Here is an 18227-nt window from a genome sequence, read left to right on the forward strand (position 1 = left end):
GAACAGACAATTGCTCATATGCACGTTCAAGTTGAAGCTGAAGAAAATTAAAACAAGTTCAAGAGAGCCAAAATATGACCTTGAGTATATCCCACCTGAATTTGGAGACCATCACAAGAATAAATTTGACGCATTGAACACTAATGACCAAAGACCAGACGAGTTGTGGGAAGACATCAGGGACATCGTGAAGAAAGTAAAAGGTCATTAAAAAGACAGAAAGGAAAGAAAAGACCAAAATGGATGTCAGAAGAGACTCTGAATCTTGCTCTTGAACATAGAGTAGCTAAAGTGAATGGAAAAAATGATGAAGTAAAAGATCTGAACAGAAGATTTCAAAGGGCAACTCGAGAAGACAAGGTAAATATTACAATGAAAGGTGGAAAGACCTGGAGTTAGAATACCAAAAAGGAAGAACATGCTTGGCTTGTCTCAAGCCTCTGTTTGCAATTTTGAAGGATTCTATGGGCAAAATATGAGTAATACAGGAAACATCAAAAGCAGATAGAAGGAATACACAGTGACTGTACCAAAAAGAATTGGTCAACATTCAACCATTTCAGGAGGTAGCATACAATCAAGAACTGATGGTACTGAAGGAAGAAGTCCAAGCCACACTGAAGGCAGTGGCGAAAAAGAGGGCTCCAGAAATTGATGGAAAACCAATTGAGATATTTCAACAAATGGATGCAGCACTGGAAGTGCACTTGGGCCTATGCCAAGAAATTTGGACGACAGCTACCTGGCCAACTGACTGGAAGAGATCCATATTTGTGCCCATTCCAAAGAAGGGTGATCTAACAGAATGTGGGAATTATCGAGCAATGTCATTAATATCACACACAAGTAAAATTTTGCTGAAGATAATTAAAAATTGGTTGCAGCAGTACATTGACAGGGAACTGCCAGAAATTCAAGCCGGGTCCAGAAGAGGATGTGGAACGAGGGATATCATTGCTAACATCAGATGAATCTTGGCTGAAAGCAGGGCTTACCAGAAAGATGTCTACTTGCATTTTATTGACTATGCAAATGTATTCGACTGTATGAATCATAGCAAATTAGGGGTAACATTCCAAAGAATGGGAATTTCAGAACATTTAATTTTGCTCATGTGACACCTGTACATAGACCAAGAGGTAGTTGTTCAAACAGAGCAAGGGGATACTGCGTGGTTTAAAATCAAGAAAGGTATGCTTTCACCATATCTATTCAATCTGTATGCTGAGCAAATAATCTGAGAAGCTGGAGTATATGAAGAACGGGGCATCAGGATTGGTGGAAGACTCATTAACAACCTGCGTTATGCAGATGACACAGCCCTGCTTGCTGAAAGTGAAGAGGACTTGAGGCACGTATTGATGAAGATCAAAGACCACAGCCTTCAGTATGGATTGCACCTCAACATAAAGAAAACAAAAATGCTGGACCAATAAGCAACATCATGATAAAGGTAGAACAGACTGAAATTGTCAAGGATTTCATTTTACTTGGATTCACAATCAACAGCCATGGAAGCAGCAGTGAAGAAATCAAATGACACATTGCATTGGGCAAATGTCTTGCAAAAAACCTCTTTAAAGTGTTGAAAAACAAAGGTGTCACTTTGACGACTAAGGTGTGCTTGACCCAAGCCATAGTGTTTTCAGTTGCCTTATGCGCATGTGAAACCTGGACAATGGATAAGGAAGATGGAAGAAGAATTGATGGCTTTGAATTATAGTGTTGGTGAAGAATATTGAATATATCATAGGCTGCCAGAAGAACGAACAAACCCGTATTGGAAGAAGTACAGAGTCCTTCTTGGAAGCAGGTAAGACTTCATCTCACTTATTTTGGATATGCTATCAGGTGGGACCAGTTGCTGGAGAAGGACATCATGCTTGGTAAAGTGGACGGTCAGTGAAAAAGAGGAAGACCCTCAGTGAGATAGACTGACACAGTGGCTACAACGATGGACTCAAACATAACAATGATTGTGAGGATGGTGCAACATCGGTCAGTATTTCGTCTTGTGGTACATAGGATCACTCTGAGTTGGAACCGACTTTATGGCACCTACCAACACAGCTGGATTTGCAGGTGATTGGAGAAGAGCCTGTTAGTCTACAATCCACAGAGCCAAGGAGAGACCCAGGAATGAATTGGCCTGAATCCAGGGGCTTTCTGCAGGCACCGAAGGCTGTGTACTTGTGTCCTTGGACACACCCTGTTACAAAGGGACTGTAGCAGGGGCTGAGGGAAGCAAAGAAAGCAGAGCCTCCACTCATGTATCAAAGTCTTAAAAATATTGACAATTGTAAAAATAATTTGTTTTTAATAGAAAATTAAAAAATACTGAAAAGCAAAAGGGGAAAAAATCGTCCTTAATCTTATAACTCATTTTGACGTGTATCATTCAAGGTATTTTTTCTGAGGGATGATGCGTATATTTATATGAAGACCTATACCTATATATACCCAGACTTGCTTTTTATGTTTAATTGAAAAAATGGGATCACCTTGTTTTTACCCACCGCCCCCCCCCCCCCGCTTTTTTTCCCCTCACTTAGCAATGCACTGTGAATCTTTGTGGGATTTTATTGGAGGGCATACTCCCATACATTATTCACTCTTTCCCTCACTGGTGGGTACTTCTACTATTTCCACATCTTTGCCTGTAAACAGTGCTGCACCCAGTGTCCTTGTGTACTTGTCCGAATATTGCTTTAGGGTAAATTCCTTGTTGTTTGTTGTTAGCTGCCCTGAAGTTGGCCCCAAACTCAAGGTGAGCAACCTATTGCACAGTGGAATGAAACGCTGCCATCCCCGTGATCGGTTGTAGATTGTTGTGATCCATAGGGTTTTTATTGCCTGATTTTCAGAAGTAGATCTCCAGACCTTCCTTCCTAGTCTGTCTTAGTCTGGGACGTCCACTGAAAGCTGTTCAGCACCGTAGCAATACGCAAGCCTCCACTGTCAGACTGGTGGTGTCTGCACGTGAGGTGTGTTAGCTGGGACTCAACCCACATCTCCCACATGGAAGGCAAGAATTAAGGATGTGAATATTTTTAAGGCATAGGGCATATATAGTGTCAACTGTCCTTTAGAAAGTTTGTCCCAAGTACACGCTTACCGCACCTACACTTCCTGTGTCCTTACCCCCACATCCCTTTTTACACCCAATCAAAGCTATTATCTTATTAATATTTTAATTTATTTGATAATTATGGAGTTGGACATGTTTTGATATGTTTATTAGCCATTTTGTGTTTCTCCTTTAGTAAGTTGTTCATGCCCTTTGTACACTTTTCTGTTTCCTTTACCAAATTTGTTTAGTGTTTTTAAAGTTTAATTATGCCAGTAATGTGGGTCTACATGCTTGTGAAGCAGGCAGAATATAAAGCAAAACCATCTTCACCACTTATTCCACCCCTCTGGGTAGAATCACTTTTTGACAGTCCGAGGCACATCCTTCTGGATCATTTTCTATGCATTTACATACATACATAGAGATTTTTTTAGCTGTCTATAAGATTCTTTTATAAAAATGGGATCATATTTGCTTCTTTACCCTTCATATAACTTGGCGATATATGTGAGCAAAATAAATCTGTTGCTTTCTTTCGAATAGCTGAATAGTATTTTGGTAACAGGTTTATTGAGCTACAATGCACCTATGATGCAATTTACCCATTTAAAGTGTGCAGTTCCGTGATTTTTAGTATATTCACTGAGTTGTGCAACCATCACCATAATGTGTTTTAGAATATTGTCATTACTTCAAAAGTAAACCCGATGCCCTTCCGCCGCCACCACGTACCCTCCCATCCCCCTCCTTGCTAAGCAACCGCTAATCTACTTTCTGTCTCTGTAGAGTTGCCTATTCTGGACATTTCATATAAATGGAGTCGTACAATATGTGGTTCTTTGTGTTGGGCCTCTTACACTTTGCATAGTGTTTTCAAGGTTCATTCGTGTTGTAGCATGCATTGGTACTTCATTCCTTTTCATGACTGAATAATATTCCATTGTATGGATATACCACATTTTACTTTTTATCAGTTGATGGATATTTGGAGTGTTTCCACATTTTGGCTATTATGAATAATGCTGCTATGAACATTCGTGTACAAGTTTTTGTGTGGACGTAAGTTTTCATTTCTCTTGGGTATATACCTAGGAGTGGAATTGCTGGGTCAAATGATAACTTTCTGAGGAACTGCCAGTTTTCCACAGAGGCTGACCATTTTATGTTCCCACAAGTAGTGTATGAAGTTTCCATTTTCTCCACATCCTTATCAACTCCTGCTAGTACCCATCTTTTTTTAGTCTAGCCATCTTAGTGGGTGTGAAGTGGTAGCTCATTGTTTTGATTTGCATTTCCTTGATGACTAGTGATGTTGAACATCTTTTCATATGCTTGTTGGCCGTTCGTATATCTTCTGTGCAGAAATGTTTACTCAATCCTTTGCCTGTTTTTAAGTTGAGTTATTTAATTGAGTTATTATTAAGTTGTAAGAGTTCATTATATGTTCTAGATACAAGTCCTTTATGAGATATATAGTTTGCAAACATTTTCTCCCATTCTGTGGGTTGTCTTTTCATTTTCTTGATAGGGTTTGTTGAAGCACAAAAGTTTTTTATTTTGACGAAGTCCAGTGTATCTTTCTTTTATTGCTCATGGTTTTGGTGTGATGTCTAAGAATCCATTGCCAAATCTGAGCTCATGTAGGCTTACTCTGCATTTTCTTCTAAGAATTTTATAGTTTTAGCTCTTACGTTTAGATCTTGGATCCATTTTGAATATATGGTGTGAGATGAGGGTTTAACGTCATTCTTTTGCATGTGACTAGTCCAGTTGTCCTGGCACCACTTATTGAAGAGACTGATCTTTCTCCATTTAATGGTCTTGACACCCTTGTTGAAAAACAATTGACCATAGATACCATACTTTTATGCAAACAATGCACACCTTCTATGTTTGTCAACTGCGCCCTACTCCCGCGAGGTATTTTCATGAGCACTGCTATGCCAATTTTTTTTACATGTTACTGTAAAAAAAATTAGAGCCATAGTGTACTTCTAAAAATACCTCACAGGGGGAGGGCGTGGTTGCTAAACAAACGTAGATATGCATTATTTGCCTAAAAATATGGTATACAGGTTTATTCCTAGACTATCAATTCTACTCCATTAATCTGTATATTTATTCTATGATAGTACCACACTGTCTTGATTACTGTTGCTTTGTAGGAAGTTTTAAAATTTGGAATGTGAGTCCCCTCAAACTTTGTTCTTTTTAAAGAATGTTTTGGCCGTTCTGAGTCCCTTGAGTTTCCATATCAGTTTTAGGATCAGCTTCTCAGTTTCTACAGAGAAGCCATCTGGGATTCTCACAGGGGTTGCATTGAATCTGTAGATCGTTTGGAGAGTACTGGCATCTTAACAATATTAAGTCTTCTGACCCATGAACATGGGATGTCTTTCCATTTATTTAGATTAAAATTTTTTTTCATCAGTGATTTGTACTTTTCTGAGTATAAGTTTTGTACTTTTTATTATCTTATTGTTTTGATGTTTTTGTAAGTGGAATGTTTTCTCAATTTTATTTTCAGATTGTTAATTGCTAGGGTATTAAAATACAATAGGGTTTTCTATCACAAGATTATGTCATCTGCAAATAGAGATAATTTTACTTTTTCCTTTCCAATCCGGATGCCTTTTGTTTTTCTTGCCTAATTGCCCTGACTAGAACCTCTGGGACAATTTTTTATGCTAGTCTTTTTTTTTTTAATTAATTTTGTTGTTGTTGTTGAGAATATACACAGCAAAACATACACCAATTCAACGGTTTGTACATGTACCATTTAGTGACTTTTTTTTTTTTATTAACTTTTATTGAGCTTCAAGTGAACGTTTACAAATCAAGTCAGTCTGTCACATATAAGTTTATATACATCTTACTCCTTACTCCCACTTGCTCTCCCCCTTATGAGTCAGCCCTTCCAGTCTCTCCTTTCGTGACAATTTTGCCAGCTTCCAACTCTCTCTATCCTCTCATCCCCTCTCCAGACAGGAGATGCCAACACAGTCTCAAGTGTCCACCTGATATAATTAGCTCACTCTTCTTCAGCATCTCTCTCCTACCCACAGTCCAGTCCCTTTCATGTCTGATGAGTTGTCTTCGGGAATGGTTCCTGTCCTGTGCCAACAGAAGGTTTGGGGACCATGCCCGCCGGGATTCCTCTAGTCACAGTCAGACCATTAAGTATGGTCTTTTTATGAGAATTTGGGGTCTGCATCCCACTGATCTCTTGCTCCCTCAGGGGTTCTCTATTGTGCTCCTTGTCAGGGCAGTCATCGATTGTGCCCAGGCACCAACTAGTTCTTCTGGTCTCAGGATAATGTAGGTCTCTGGTTCATGTGGCCCTTTCTGTCTCTTGGGCTCTTAGTTATCGTGTGACCTTGGTGTTCTTCATTCTCCTTTGCTCCAGGTGGGTTGAGACCAACTGATGCATCTTAGATGGCCGCTTGTTAGCATTTAAGACCCCAGATGCCACATTTCCAAGTGGGATGCAGAATGTTTTCATAACAGAATTATTTTGCCAATTGACTTAGGAGTCCCCTTAGAGCATGGTTCCCAAACCCCTGCCCTTGCTCCACTGACCTTTGAAGCATTCATTTTATCCCAGAAACTTCTTTGCTTTTGGTCCAGTCCAGTTGAGCTGACCTTCCATGTATTGAGTATTGTCCTTCCCTTCACCTAAAGCAGTTCTTATCTACTAATTGATCAGTAAAAAACCCTCTCCCTCCCTCCCTCCCTCCCCCGCTCGTTACCACAAAAGTATGTGTTCTTCTCAGTTTATACTATTTCTCAAGATCTTATAATAGTGGTCTTATACAATATTTGTCCTTTTGCCTCTGACTAATTTCGCTCAGCATAATGCCTTCCAGTTTCCTCCATGTTATGAAATGTTTCACAGATTCGTCACTGTTCTTTATCGATGCGTAGTATTCCATTGTGTGAATATACCACAATTTATTTACCCATTCATCCGTTGATGAACACCTTGGTTGCTTCCAGCTTTTTGCTATTGTAAACAGAGCTGCAATAAACATGGGTGTGCATATATCTGTTTGTGTGAAGGCTCTTATTTCTCTAGGGTATATTCCGAGGAGTGGGATTTCTGGGTTGTATGGTAGTTCTATTTCTAACTGTTTAAGATAACGCCAGATAGATTTCCAAAGTGGTTGTATCATTTCACATTCCCACCAGCAGTGTGTAAGAGTTCCAATCTCTCCACAGCCTCTCCAACATGTATTATTTTGTGTTTTTTGGATTATTGCCAGCCTTGTTGGAGTGAGATGGAATCTCATCGTAGTTTTAATTTGCATTTCTCTAATGGCTAATGATCGAGAACATTTTCTCATGTATCTGTTAGCTGCCTGAATATCTTCTTTAGTGAAGTCCATTTAGTGACATTTATTACATTCTTCGAGTTGTGCAACCATTCTCACCCTCCTTTTATGAGTTGTTCCACCTCTGTTAACGTACATTCACTGCCCCTAAGGTTCCTATCTAAACTTTCGAGTTACTCTTGTCAATTTGATCCCTTATAGATAGTTCTTAAAGAGCATAATGTTCAAGGCAGACTTTTTTTACTAGTTAAGATAAACTACTGTTTGATTTGAAGACTTCAGGGGATATTTTTGGTTTAAGTTTTCAAGATCATCTCGGGGCAGTAGTTTCAGGGGTTCGTCCAGCTGTTATGGGTCCAGGAAGTCTGACGTCCATAAGAATTTGAAATTCTATGCTGCATTTTCCCCCTTTTGATCAGGATTCTTCTATGGAATCTTTGATCAAAATGTCCAGTAATGGTAGCCAGGCACTGTCCAGTTCTTCTGGTCTCATGGCAAAGGAGGCAGTTGTTCATGGAGGCAATTAGCTACACATTCCGTATCTTTTCCTATTCTTGATTCTCCTTCTTTGTCTGTTGTTTCAGGTGGATAGAGACCAGTTGTTGTGCCTTGGATGGCTGCTTGCAAGCTTTTAAGATCCCAGGCACTACACATCAAACTAGGAGATAGAACAGAGGCACTAAACATGTTTTTAGACCAGTTAACTGAGATGTCCCGTGAAACCATGACCTTAAACCTCCAAGCCAAGAAACCAAATCCCATGAGGTTTTTGGTTGTACATGATCAGCCACAGCATCTACTCTTCCTTTTTTTTTGGTCCTTGTTGTAAATATGTCTATCACACAACTTTTGCCAATTCAACTTTTTACAGGTGTACAACTTATTGACAGCAGTTACAATAATTAGCTGTGCAACCCTACATTTAGTCAACGTGGTATTTCCATCACTATTAACCCTGCCCTTCCCCTTTCCTCCTACCCCTGGCAACCACTGATAAACTTTAATCTCTACACATTTGTCTTTTCTTGTCTTTTTATATAAGTGAGCTCATACAATATTTGTCCTTTTGTGATTGGTTTATTTCTTCAAGCTCCATCCATGTTGAAGCACATATCAAGACTTCATTTCTTCTACAGGCTGAGTGGTATTCCATTAAACGTATGTACCACATTTTGTTTATCCATTCATGTGTTGATGGGCATTTAGGTTGTTTCCACCTTTTGGCTATTGTGAATAGTGTTTCAGTGAACATTGGTGTACAGGCCTTTGTCTGAATCCCTGCTTTCAAGTGTTTTGGTACATACCTAGGAGTGGAATTGCTGGGTCATATGGTAGTTCTAGTTTTCATTTTTTGAGGAACTGACACACTGTTTTCCACAACGGTTGCACCATTTTGCATTCCCACCAGCAGCTGATGAGAGTTCCAATTTCCCTACATCTTCGCCAACGTTTGTTATTTTCTGTTTTTTTTTTTTTTTTTTAACCTTAGCCATTCTGGTGTGAGTGAAATGGTATCTCATCGTGGTTTTGATTTGCATCTCTTTGATGGCTAATGATGCTGAGCATCTCTTCATGTGTTTGGTGGCCATTTGAATGTCTTCTTTGGTGAAATGTCTATTGAAGTCCTTTGCCCATTTTATGATTGAGTTATTTGTCCATATGTTGTTAAGTTGCCAAAGTTTTATATATGTTTTGGTTATTAGGTTCTGTTTTAAAAAAAATTTATTGTGCTTTAGGTAAAAGTTTACAGAGTAAATTAATTTCTTGTTCAAAAATTTATACACAAATTATTTTGCGACATTGGCTGCAATCCCTGCATTGTGTCAGCACTATCCCCCTTTCCACCCTGGGTTCCCCATTTGTCCAGTTTTCCTGTCCCTTCCTGCCTTCTAGGCTGTGTTTTTGGGCAGGTGTTACCCATTTGGTCTTTTATGCTTGATTGGAGTAAGAGGTGCCTTCCTCATGTGTGTTATTGTTTTATAAGCCTGTCTAATATTTGGCTGAAAGGTGAACTTCGGGAGTGGCTTTCTAATACAATTTTAAATAGCAATGGTGAAAGTGAAAGCATTATGTCTTTAACCATTATGTATGTTTTTATGATGTTAGCTGCGGGTTTTTCATAGATAGCCTTTATCAAATTGAGGAAGTCCCCTTCTATTCCTAGTTTGTTGAGTGGTTTTTTTTTTTTAATCATGAAAGGTGTTAGATTTTGTAAAATGCTTTTTCTACACCTATTGAGATGATAATGTGGTTTTTGTTTTTTATTCTATTGATGTGATACATTACGTTGGTTTTTAGGTGTTAAACCAACCTTGTATTCCTTGGGTGAGTCCCACTTGTTCATGATGTACAATTCTTTTTTCTCTGCGGCTGAATTTGGTTTGCTAGTATTTTGTTGAGAGTTTTTCTGTCTTTATTCATAATAGATATTGGTCTGTATTTTATATTCTTGTGATGTGTTTGTGTGGTAATACTAGCCTCACAGAATGAGCTGGGAAGAGTTCCTTCCTCTTCTGCTTTTTTGAAAGAGTTTATGAGGAATTGGTATTAATTCTTTAAAAGTTTGGTAGAATTCACTAGTGAAGTCATCTGGGCCTGTACTTTTCTTTCTGGGTAGTTTTTTTTTTGCTTACTAATTCAATCTCTTTACTCGTTATAGATCTATTCAGATTTTCTATTCCTTCCTGAGTCATTTTCAGTAGTTTGTATCTTTCTAGGAATTTATCCATTTCATTTGTTTAATTTATTGGCATTCAGCTATTGATAGTATTTGTATTTTATTCTATGAAAGTAGCCTACTTTAACCAATTTCCTATAGATTGGGAGTTAAGTTGCTTCCATTTTTTATTGTTACGAACAATGCTGCAGTGAACATTTTCATGTATCTGTCTCTATGCACATGTGTGAGTATGTTTATAGCATAAATTCCTAGCAGTAGAATTGCTGAGTCAAAGGTGTGTGTGTTTAAAATATTGATAGATTCTGCCCCTTGCCATCCCTCTGCTCATCTTTCCATCTTTATGATTTGTACATGCTCTTTCTGTCTGATAGCCTTGGTCCCCTGGAGATTGGAGATGGTAAGAATGCAAAGTGTGTGTGGTGCCTTTATACCCAGAACAAGTGGGAGTGGTGGGTTTCAGAGCTGGGTGTTTGGTGGCTGCCTGTGGTCAAGAGTGCTGGATGTGGGTGCCCCAAGCTGTCCCCACACCTGTCCGTTCACCTGTGGGATGTCCAGACATTATAACCCGAACTTTTGGTGAATCAGAGGCTTTTTGCCTCTAACAGGGAAGCTTTGTCCTGACTGAAGTCATTTGGAGTCTGCTGCAGAGCTGGGTCTCCCTGGTGATCCCACAGGGGTCCTTCCCATGGTGGTTCTATTCTGGGAAGTTAGAGGAAGGGAGAGCTTGGGTGCTTTACTTGCCACTGTGTGAAGAAGTGATGAGGACAGATGCACTCCTCCTCAGCGTTGCTTTCTGTTCTCCTGTCCTTTCTCCAGTTGTCTGGGGACTTTCTGTTCTGGGCATCCATTAACTCATGGTGTGCCAGTGTCTAGATGTGGCCAGTGATGTTATGACAGGGAAGTATAGCTGTTTTCACGGAATGGGATGTGGGGAGTTCTTCTGAGGAAACTGCATTTGCTTTGCTGGGGACGAGCTTCCATCCCCTCACCCTCCCATTCCACTTCCTTTTTCTCCTCCTTTTTGTCTCTACCTGGAGGTTACAAAGGTGGCACCAGAGTAGGTTAAATGCTTGGACAAGTGTGGTTTGAAATTTTTAAAAGGCTTCTGAAGTGTGTAGTTCAGTGATTTTCAGGTTTTGCTTCACAAGCTGTAGGGTCCTGAAGAGGTGCCTCAGGGTCAAAGGGCAAGGGACAGGGGGAGGCAAGGTGGCACCTCAAAGGCTCAAGCCCCCACGGTGGCTCAGGCCAAAGCGGCTCTGCTTTTATTGGTTTTATGTATTCGGGGTCTGAGTGAGATTTTGCCTGAGAAGACAAAGAGGGCTGTGTTACCACAGGAGCTGGAAAACTACTTGCATTGGTCATCTCGGCTCTGCCGTTGGACTGCACCCATCCCAAACGTGAATCCTGCTAGGGGCTGGGATGAATCCCAGGACTCCCAGGCATTTTGGGGAACTTGGCTTTTCCCAGGGGCCGCACAGGCCTCTCTTCTTTGACAGAGACGGGGGGTTGCTCTCCTCAGGGCTGCTTTCCAGCCTCGGTGGTTTTTTTTCCTTTTTGTTAAATGGGGTGTTCTGGCCCTCTAGCCCTGCAAAGCCAAAATCAAATTATCTTCTCTCTTGATCCAAATGAATTTTGTCCCTCAGAGGAGCCCCAGGCTTGGCTTCCAGACAGTTGGTGAGAAGCTTTCTCGGAAGACCGCCTGGCTGACCGCCCCCCTTTCTCCCCTACCCTCTTTGTGTCTTTCAGTCTGCCGAGTTCTTTGAGATGCTGGAGAAAATGCAGGTGAGTGTCTTCAAAGAGGGGAGCCAAGACTTTGGGGTGAGGGGCTGCTGTTATCTCATCTGACCTCAGCACCGGGTACAACCCATGGGCAGAACCTGGGTACCTCCAAAGGAAGAGATGGGAGAAGAGAGACTCCACACAGTTCCAATTGCCCACACGACCTGAGGTCATTTTGCTGTTGAGCGGCACAGGAGACTGTGGAAAACTGCCTGAGCGACAAGGAGAAGATAAAAAACTGAACTTTTCCAGCAGAGTAGGGAGGATGCCATCAACCCTAAGGATGTGTGGAGGGTTTGAAAGAGTCCCTTGTTCCTGGAAAGATGGCCTGAGAAAGAAAACCCCTTCTTAGAGGGAGTGTCTTGTGTCTGGGAGGCAGAGCTGGGGGGTGGGAGAAAGACAGACTTTGGGGTCAAACAGATCTGAGTTCAAATTCTGCATCTAACACTAGGATGAGTTACTTAACTTTTCTAAGCCTCTATAAATAAATAAGAATAAAAATACCCACTTAGATGGTTGTTGGGCTGAAATGAAGTGGTCGTTATTAGTTGCCCTTGAGCTAATTCTGACTGATGGCGACCCCATGTGTGTCAGAGTAGAATTGCGCTCCATACGGTTTTCAAGGCTGCGACCTTTCAGAAGTAGATTGCCAGGCCTTTCTTCCGAGGCACCTCTGGGTGGACTTGAACCTCTAACCTTTCAGTTAGCACCAAAGCATGTAAAAAACTGTGCTTAATGTGGATTTGGGGACCCTTTATAATTTCCTGCCCCAAAGGGCCAGGGATCACAGGTAAGAACAGCTGCGCTAGGGAATATGGGGAAAGGTCCAGGAGGGTTAATGGATAAAGGTAGAAAGAGTGGGAAGAAGATGCTGATAATGCCATGTATATTTCAAGTACTTCTCTGGACCCAGAGATAGACAGGTATCTTCTCATTTATTCTTAACAAGGACCACAGGAAGTAGTTATTATTATTAATATTACTACTACTACTATTATCCACATTTCTCAAATGAGAAAACTGAGGCATGTTGTTGTTGGGTGCTGTCAAGTAGATTCTGACGCACAGCGACCCCATGTTACAGAGTAGAACAGCCCTGTAGGGTTTTCTTGGCTGTAATCTTTACGGATTACAGATCACCACCTGCTTGGTGGGTTTGAACCTCCAACCTTTCAGTTAGCAGCCGAGCGCTTAAACCATTGCACACCGTTAGATAGCAGCTTCAGAACTAGAGGGCTTAGTTACTATATTATGATGCCTTTTTACCGTAAGTAGATGCTACAGGCTCTAGGAAGGAGGGGCTGGTGACGGAAGATTATGTAACAAGGTCTGGAAGCTCTAGTAGGAGAGGCAAATTTGACTCTCGCTGAAGTCCCTGAGTTGCAGGCAGAGGTGATGAGAGAGCTGTGCAGGTGAATGTGGTCATCAGGGAAAGCCAGGTCTCCCTGAGGGTAGGGAGGGGGAAGGGCTAAGGGAAAATTATTACTATAGGGTCGCTATGAGTCAGAATCGACTCGATGGCACTGGGTTGGGTCATTACCATGAGCAAGTTATTAACATCCTCCTCTGTGCTTCTGTCCTACAAAATACAAACTAATTTTGTAGCGTTTAGGGAACTTGTAATCAAGCTGCGGAAATGAGGATGGCATGTTCTATGATAGCCAGAGGTGGGAGACAGGGTATAATTAAGTATGAAATCACTGGGAACAAAGTGGGTATTTTCACCTTTGACCCGTGAAGCCCTAGCACCCTGGGAAGATGGCAGGGGGTCAAGACTCACCCCGTGCTCATCACCCCGCCTTCTCTTTGGCTGCTTCCATGAGCCCACCCAGCCTCTACCCGCAGCAGGAGTCCCCTGCCTTCTCCGTACAGAGCACAAAATTCAGCCCCACTTAACCGGCCTCACATTGTTCTCTTGTTTAGAGGCTGCTGGGTTTGTCTTCTCAACTAGATTGGAAACCTCTTGAGGGCAGGAGTCTTGTTTTTATCTCCCCTTTGAATACCCATGGGTGATTTGCCAATTCCATCTCAGTTCAGACTGTTGGGGGTTGAAACCAAACTTCCCAGTGTTTATTAAATAGCATACACCCTTTCCTGCTAACCAAAAGGTTGGAAGTTCAAGTCCACTCAGAGGTGCCTTGGAAGAAAAGCCTGGCAATCTACTTCTGACAGATCTCAGCCATTGAAAAACCCTATGGAGCGCAATTCTACTGTGATGCACATGGGGTCACCCTGGTTTGGAGTTGACTTGACAGCCAATAGTTTTTGGTTTACTGTTTGGTTTACCCCCCGAGGCTCCCAGTTCCCAACTCCTGTATGTATATGAAACTCACTTAAGACACCACGGGCAACTGATGGTGGCAAAGGGGGTGTTGCACCAGACCCTGTCCTCCAGCGTGGGCGCCATCTCTCCTCATCCTGCAGGTGTGAAAACTGAGGGTCAGAGCAGTTAAGTGCCCTGGTCGCTTTACAAGCTGTGAAGAGGTGAAGCTAGGTTCTAGGACTCCTGACTCCAGCCCAAGAGATGAGGGGTTTAAGGAGGGGAACAGTCCCTGTGAGGCAGTGGGGTTCAGAGCGCAGGCGATCTGGTTGGTCCTGGGTTCAAGTTCTAACCCTACACATAGTAGCTGAGTATCCTTCATCAAACCACTTTACCTACCTGGTCCTCAGTCTCCCTGTTGAGAAAAAAGGGGATAATGGTAAGAGGCTAACACACGGAGGGAGAGGGCCCAGCGGTAGGGGCTCTGTCATGGAGAAGGTGTGCAGTGGCAGAGTAGACAAAAGGTTTGCTCTCCTGTCCCAGGAGCTGTTCCCCAGCAGGCAGGGGATGACTAATGCAGGGCAAACAAAACCACCTCCTGACATCACCCCCTCCCCATCTGCCCCGTTTGCCTTCCTGGACAGGGTCCACAGGGCCACCCAGCTGGTTTCTCCCTGTGTGGGGAGAGGAGCACCTGTCTGGTGGGAGAGGCCTTCCCATGTCCTTCTGCCGGGTGACTCAGCCCAGAGGAGGCCACGTGCAGTTCCCCGAGGTAGCAGGCGCCCTGGCTTCCCAGGATGAGAGATGAGAGCCTGCACTCGGGGAACACCAGCCGTGCTTCAAATCCAGGCCCTGCCCCTTCCTTGCTGGGTGACATTAGGCAAGGACTGCCCCCTTGGGGCCTCAGTTTCCTCACGGTAAAAAGGTGCTGTGAGCTCAAAGGAGACAACAGAGGGAGCGCACTTTGGAAGGTTAAAATCCTGGTGCTTTAGGATTAGGATCAGGCAGGGATGGCCTCTGGAACTCTCTCCCCTGCAAGGGGAACTGGGAATTTCTGCCCAGGCCTGTTTCTCCTAGTTTGTTTCCTCATCTCTTTCCTCTCCCGAGTTATTCAAACAGTTTTGGCAACGCCATGGACACCCCCCTTGCAAAACCCACTTAAGTCAGAACTCCACTGCAGAACTACTGGGCAATGAATGCACTATTCCTCAGAAGCGAATCTTCCAGATACTTATAGGTGAACTCCTTAACCCAGTCCCCAACCGTCATATCTGATCCTTATAGTAATATGTGTCAGGTGGGAGGGCAGGTGTTACAGTCACTTCAGAGACGAAAAGTACGGAAGCATCAAGAAGTTAAACTTGACCAAGGGTCACCAATAGTATGTTAGTGATTGAATGAGGACTAGGGTCCCAAGTGGACCCTCCTTCTGGACAGGTAGCAGAGCAGGTAGGGCGTGAGGTCCAGAGTGCTGGCGCTGACATCTTTACCCCGCACCTTCTAGCTCAGTGATCGTGGGAATGATATTTAATCTCCAGGATGATACTTCCTACCTCATAATAATAACAGCAAGCACACAGCACAGACCATGTAGCCAGCACTGTTCTAAGAGCTGAACACATCAATGTTTAACTTTCACCACAACAGCAGGTACTGTTATCATTCCCATTTCACAGATGAGAACACTGAGCACAGGGAGGTTTTGTAAGTGGCAGTGTTGGGATTTGAACCTGGGAATCTGGCTCACATCTGTGTTCTAACCACCTTGCCCTGCTGCCTCACCTGGGCGTGCCATGAGGACTGAGTGTGACAATGAGTATGGCGTGTAGTACCAGGTACACGCTAAAGGCCCAATACATGTTAGCTGCTGTTGCTGTTGTTACTAACCCTCAGCAAGGCCAGGTGCTTTGCTTTTCTGCTTGGCCTCTTCTTTGTATCCTTTGCTTTTCCACGGATCCTCTTTTCCTTGTTTCCACAGGGGATCAAGCTTGAAGAGCAGAAGCCGGGACCCCAGAAGAACAAGGTGGGCTGGGTGGGTGAGAGGAAGGCAGAAGGAGCAGTGAGCTGGTCTTCTATCTCACACCCGTCTAACTCTGATTTCCACCAAGAACCACTTAAGTGACCGTATCCTTGTTAGACTGGTGTGTGGTAGGCAGCAAAGGGGACCCCAGCTTGATGCCTTTAGGGATAGCTTGAGAGCAGCCTGGGGATGGAAACTTCTGGGGAGACCTAAGACTCTTCTGACCCCTCCTGCACCCTACCCGCTCACTGTGTCTAGGCCAGGGCGATCAGCTTGTGCTCTGGGCTCCAGTGGGCAGTGAGCTCTCAGCTTCAGGTTCCATGTCTAGGGCCCAGCGGTACAGCTCAGCGCTCGAAGCTCAGCCCCCTTGTCTGAGTGGGGCCCACAAATGGGATTCAGAGAAAGCTGGGGTGCCTAAGGCTTACCTCCCAGAGATATCTTAGTCACCCAGTGCTGCTGTAACACAAACACTGCAAGTGGGTGGCTTTAAAGAACAGAGATTTATTGTCTCCCAGTTCTGAAGGTTGGAAGTCCAAATCAGGGTCTCAGCCATGTTGATTCTGTCTGTGAGCTTCTCTGCTAGTTTCTGGTGCCTGCTGGCAATCCTTGGTGCTCCTTTGCTTGAAGATGATTCTCACGCGGTGTCTTTTTTTCTCCAGTGTGTGCATCTCTGTGTCTGTTCCGTTTTTTTTTTTTTTTTTTTTAACTCAGAGGTGATTGGGTTTATAATCCACCCTATGCAGGTATGACTTCATTAACAACAAGAAACCCCCCTATTTACAAACAGGGTCATGTTTACATGTACAGGGCTTCAACACATATTTTTGGGGGAACACAATTCAATCCATAACAGATGGCATCCTGGGCAAGAAGCTCATGTGGCCAGAGGCATGACATTTAGCGCCTCTGTCTACTGCATCTTCAGCAGGCAGGATTTGTGTCCAGGTTCTGTCCATTACAAAAAGAGCTCAAGGGAAGTCAGATCCCAGAGCTGCCTCCAGACTGTTCTCCTGTCTGGGGGTCTTCCCACTGATGCTCCCAAATGCCTGGTGCAGCCTTCCAGGTCCCCACCCAGCTGCTCCCCAGGCCTGGGAGAGGGAGATGGGAACAGTGGTCAGACTTTATGGGCACTGCTGGGACTAATGGTGGGTTCTCTGGTTTGTCTTGCAGGATGACTACATCCCATATCCTAGCATTGAGGAGGTAGGATCCCATCCTGGCTACCTATGCAGTTTGCTCTGGGCCTGGTGCCTGGGGCGTGGCCTGTGGAGATGATGGTGACGGTGATGGTCCCTGCCCAGCTCCATCTTGCCACTGGGACTCGAGGGCTTGAGGCTTCTTCCCATCTTTCCCTCTGTGACCCCAGGCTTCCTGTGTTTAAACTGGGGGTGCTGATCCAGGCCTTGCAACCCTGGGCTTCATGTGACTCCCTTTGTCCTCAAATATGGTGGTCCCCCCTTGGAGCAGTTCAGAGGTGGGTGGGGATGCCAGTGGTGGTCTACTACAGTCCCAGGGCAGGCTGCAGTGTGAGACCCTCCCTCTGTCTCCAGGTTGTAGAGAAGGGTGGCCCATACCCCCTAGTCATCCTGCCCCAGTTTGGGGGCTACTGGATCGAGGACCCTGAGAACGTGGGCACGCCGACATCACTGGGAAGCAGCATTTGTGAGGAAGAGGAAGAAGACAACCTCAGCCCCAACACATTCGGCTACAAGCTGGAGTGCAAGGCTGAAGCCAGGGCCTACCGCAGACACTTCCTGGGGAAGGTGAGGCCCAGGCCTGGGAGAAGATAGCTGCCAGGGGGGTCACAGGCCTGAAGAGCCCTGCACTCCCCTCTCCAGTGCCCCTCTTCTCACCCCATCTCTTCTCCTTCCCGGTGCCTGCACCACCTCCTTGCTTCCTGCCTCCGCCTTTGGCCAGAAAGCTCACTGACTGGTCCTGCTCCTGGGGCAGGGGAAGAGGGGGTAGTGCAGAAGCCAGGAAGGCCTGGGGCAGTGGGCCCTTGTGGAGACCACCCCCAGCAAATGTTTTAGGAAGTAATGCCATGGATAGTGTTTGGGGGTGAAGGAGGGTGGAGTGGAGTTTTAACT

The 18227-nt window shown here is 44.0% G+C and overlaps 1 protein-coding gene across 10 annotated transcripts in view; it reads left to right on the forward strand.

Annotated features, from left to right (window-relative positions):
- The window catches only part of RAP1GAP2 (RAP1 GTPase activating protein 2), a 232661-nt gene that overhangs the window by 135346 nt on the left and 79088 nt on the right, over positions 1-18227 (forward strand). For 9 of the 10 annotated variants that reach the window (XR_010318428.1, XR_010318429.1, XM_010596495.3 and 6 more), the window contains 4 exons: positions 11828-11863; positions 16099-16143; positions 17311-17343; positions 17691-17903. Coding sequence is in view for 8 of the 10 variants with exons in the window: in XM_010596495.3 (XP_010594797.2) it covers positions 11828-11863; positions 16099-16143; positions 17311-17343; positions 17691-17903 (327 nt within the window). In the remaining 2 variants the exon portion in view is untranslated. The remainder of the gene's footprint in view (positions 1-11827; positions 11864-16098; positions 16144-17310; positions 17344-17690; positions 17904-18227) is intronic. The other variant, XM_064271564.1, reaches the window with a different exon arrangement.

The sequence above is a fragment of the Loxodonta africana genome, chromosome 18 (assembly GCF_030014295.1).
Source record: "Loxodonta africana isolate mLoxAfr1 chromosome 18, mLoxAfr1.hap2, whole genome shotgun sequence".
Taxonomy (NCBI): domain Eukaryota; kingdom Metazoa; phylum Chordata; class Mammalia; order Proboscidea; family Elephantidae; genus Loxodonta; species Loxodonta africana.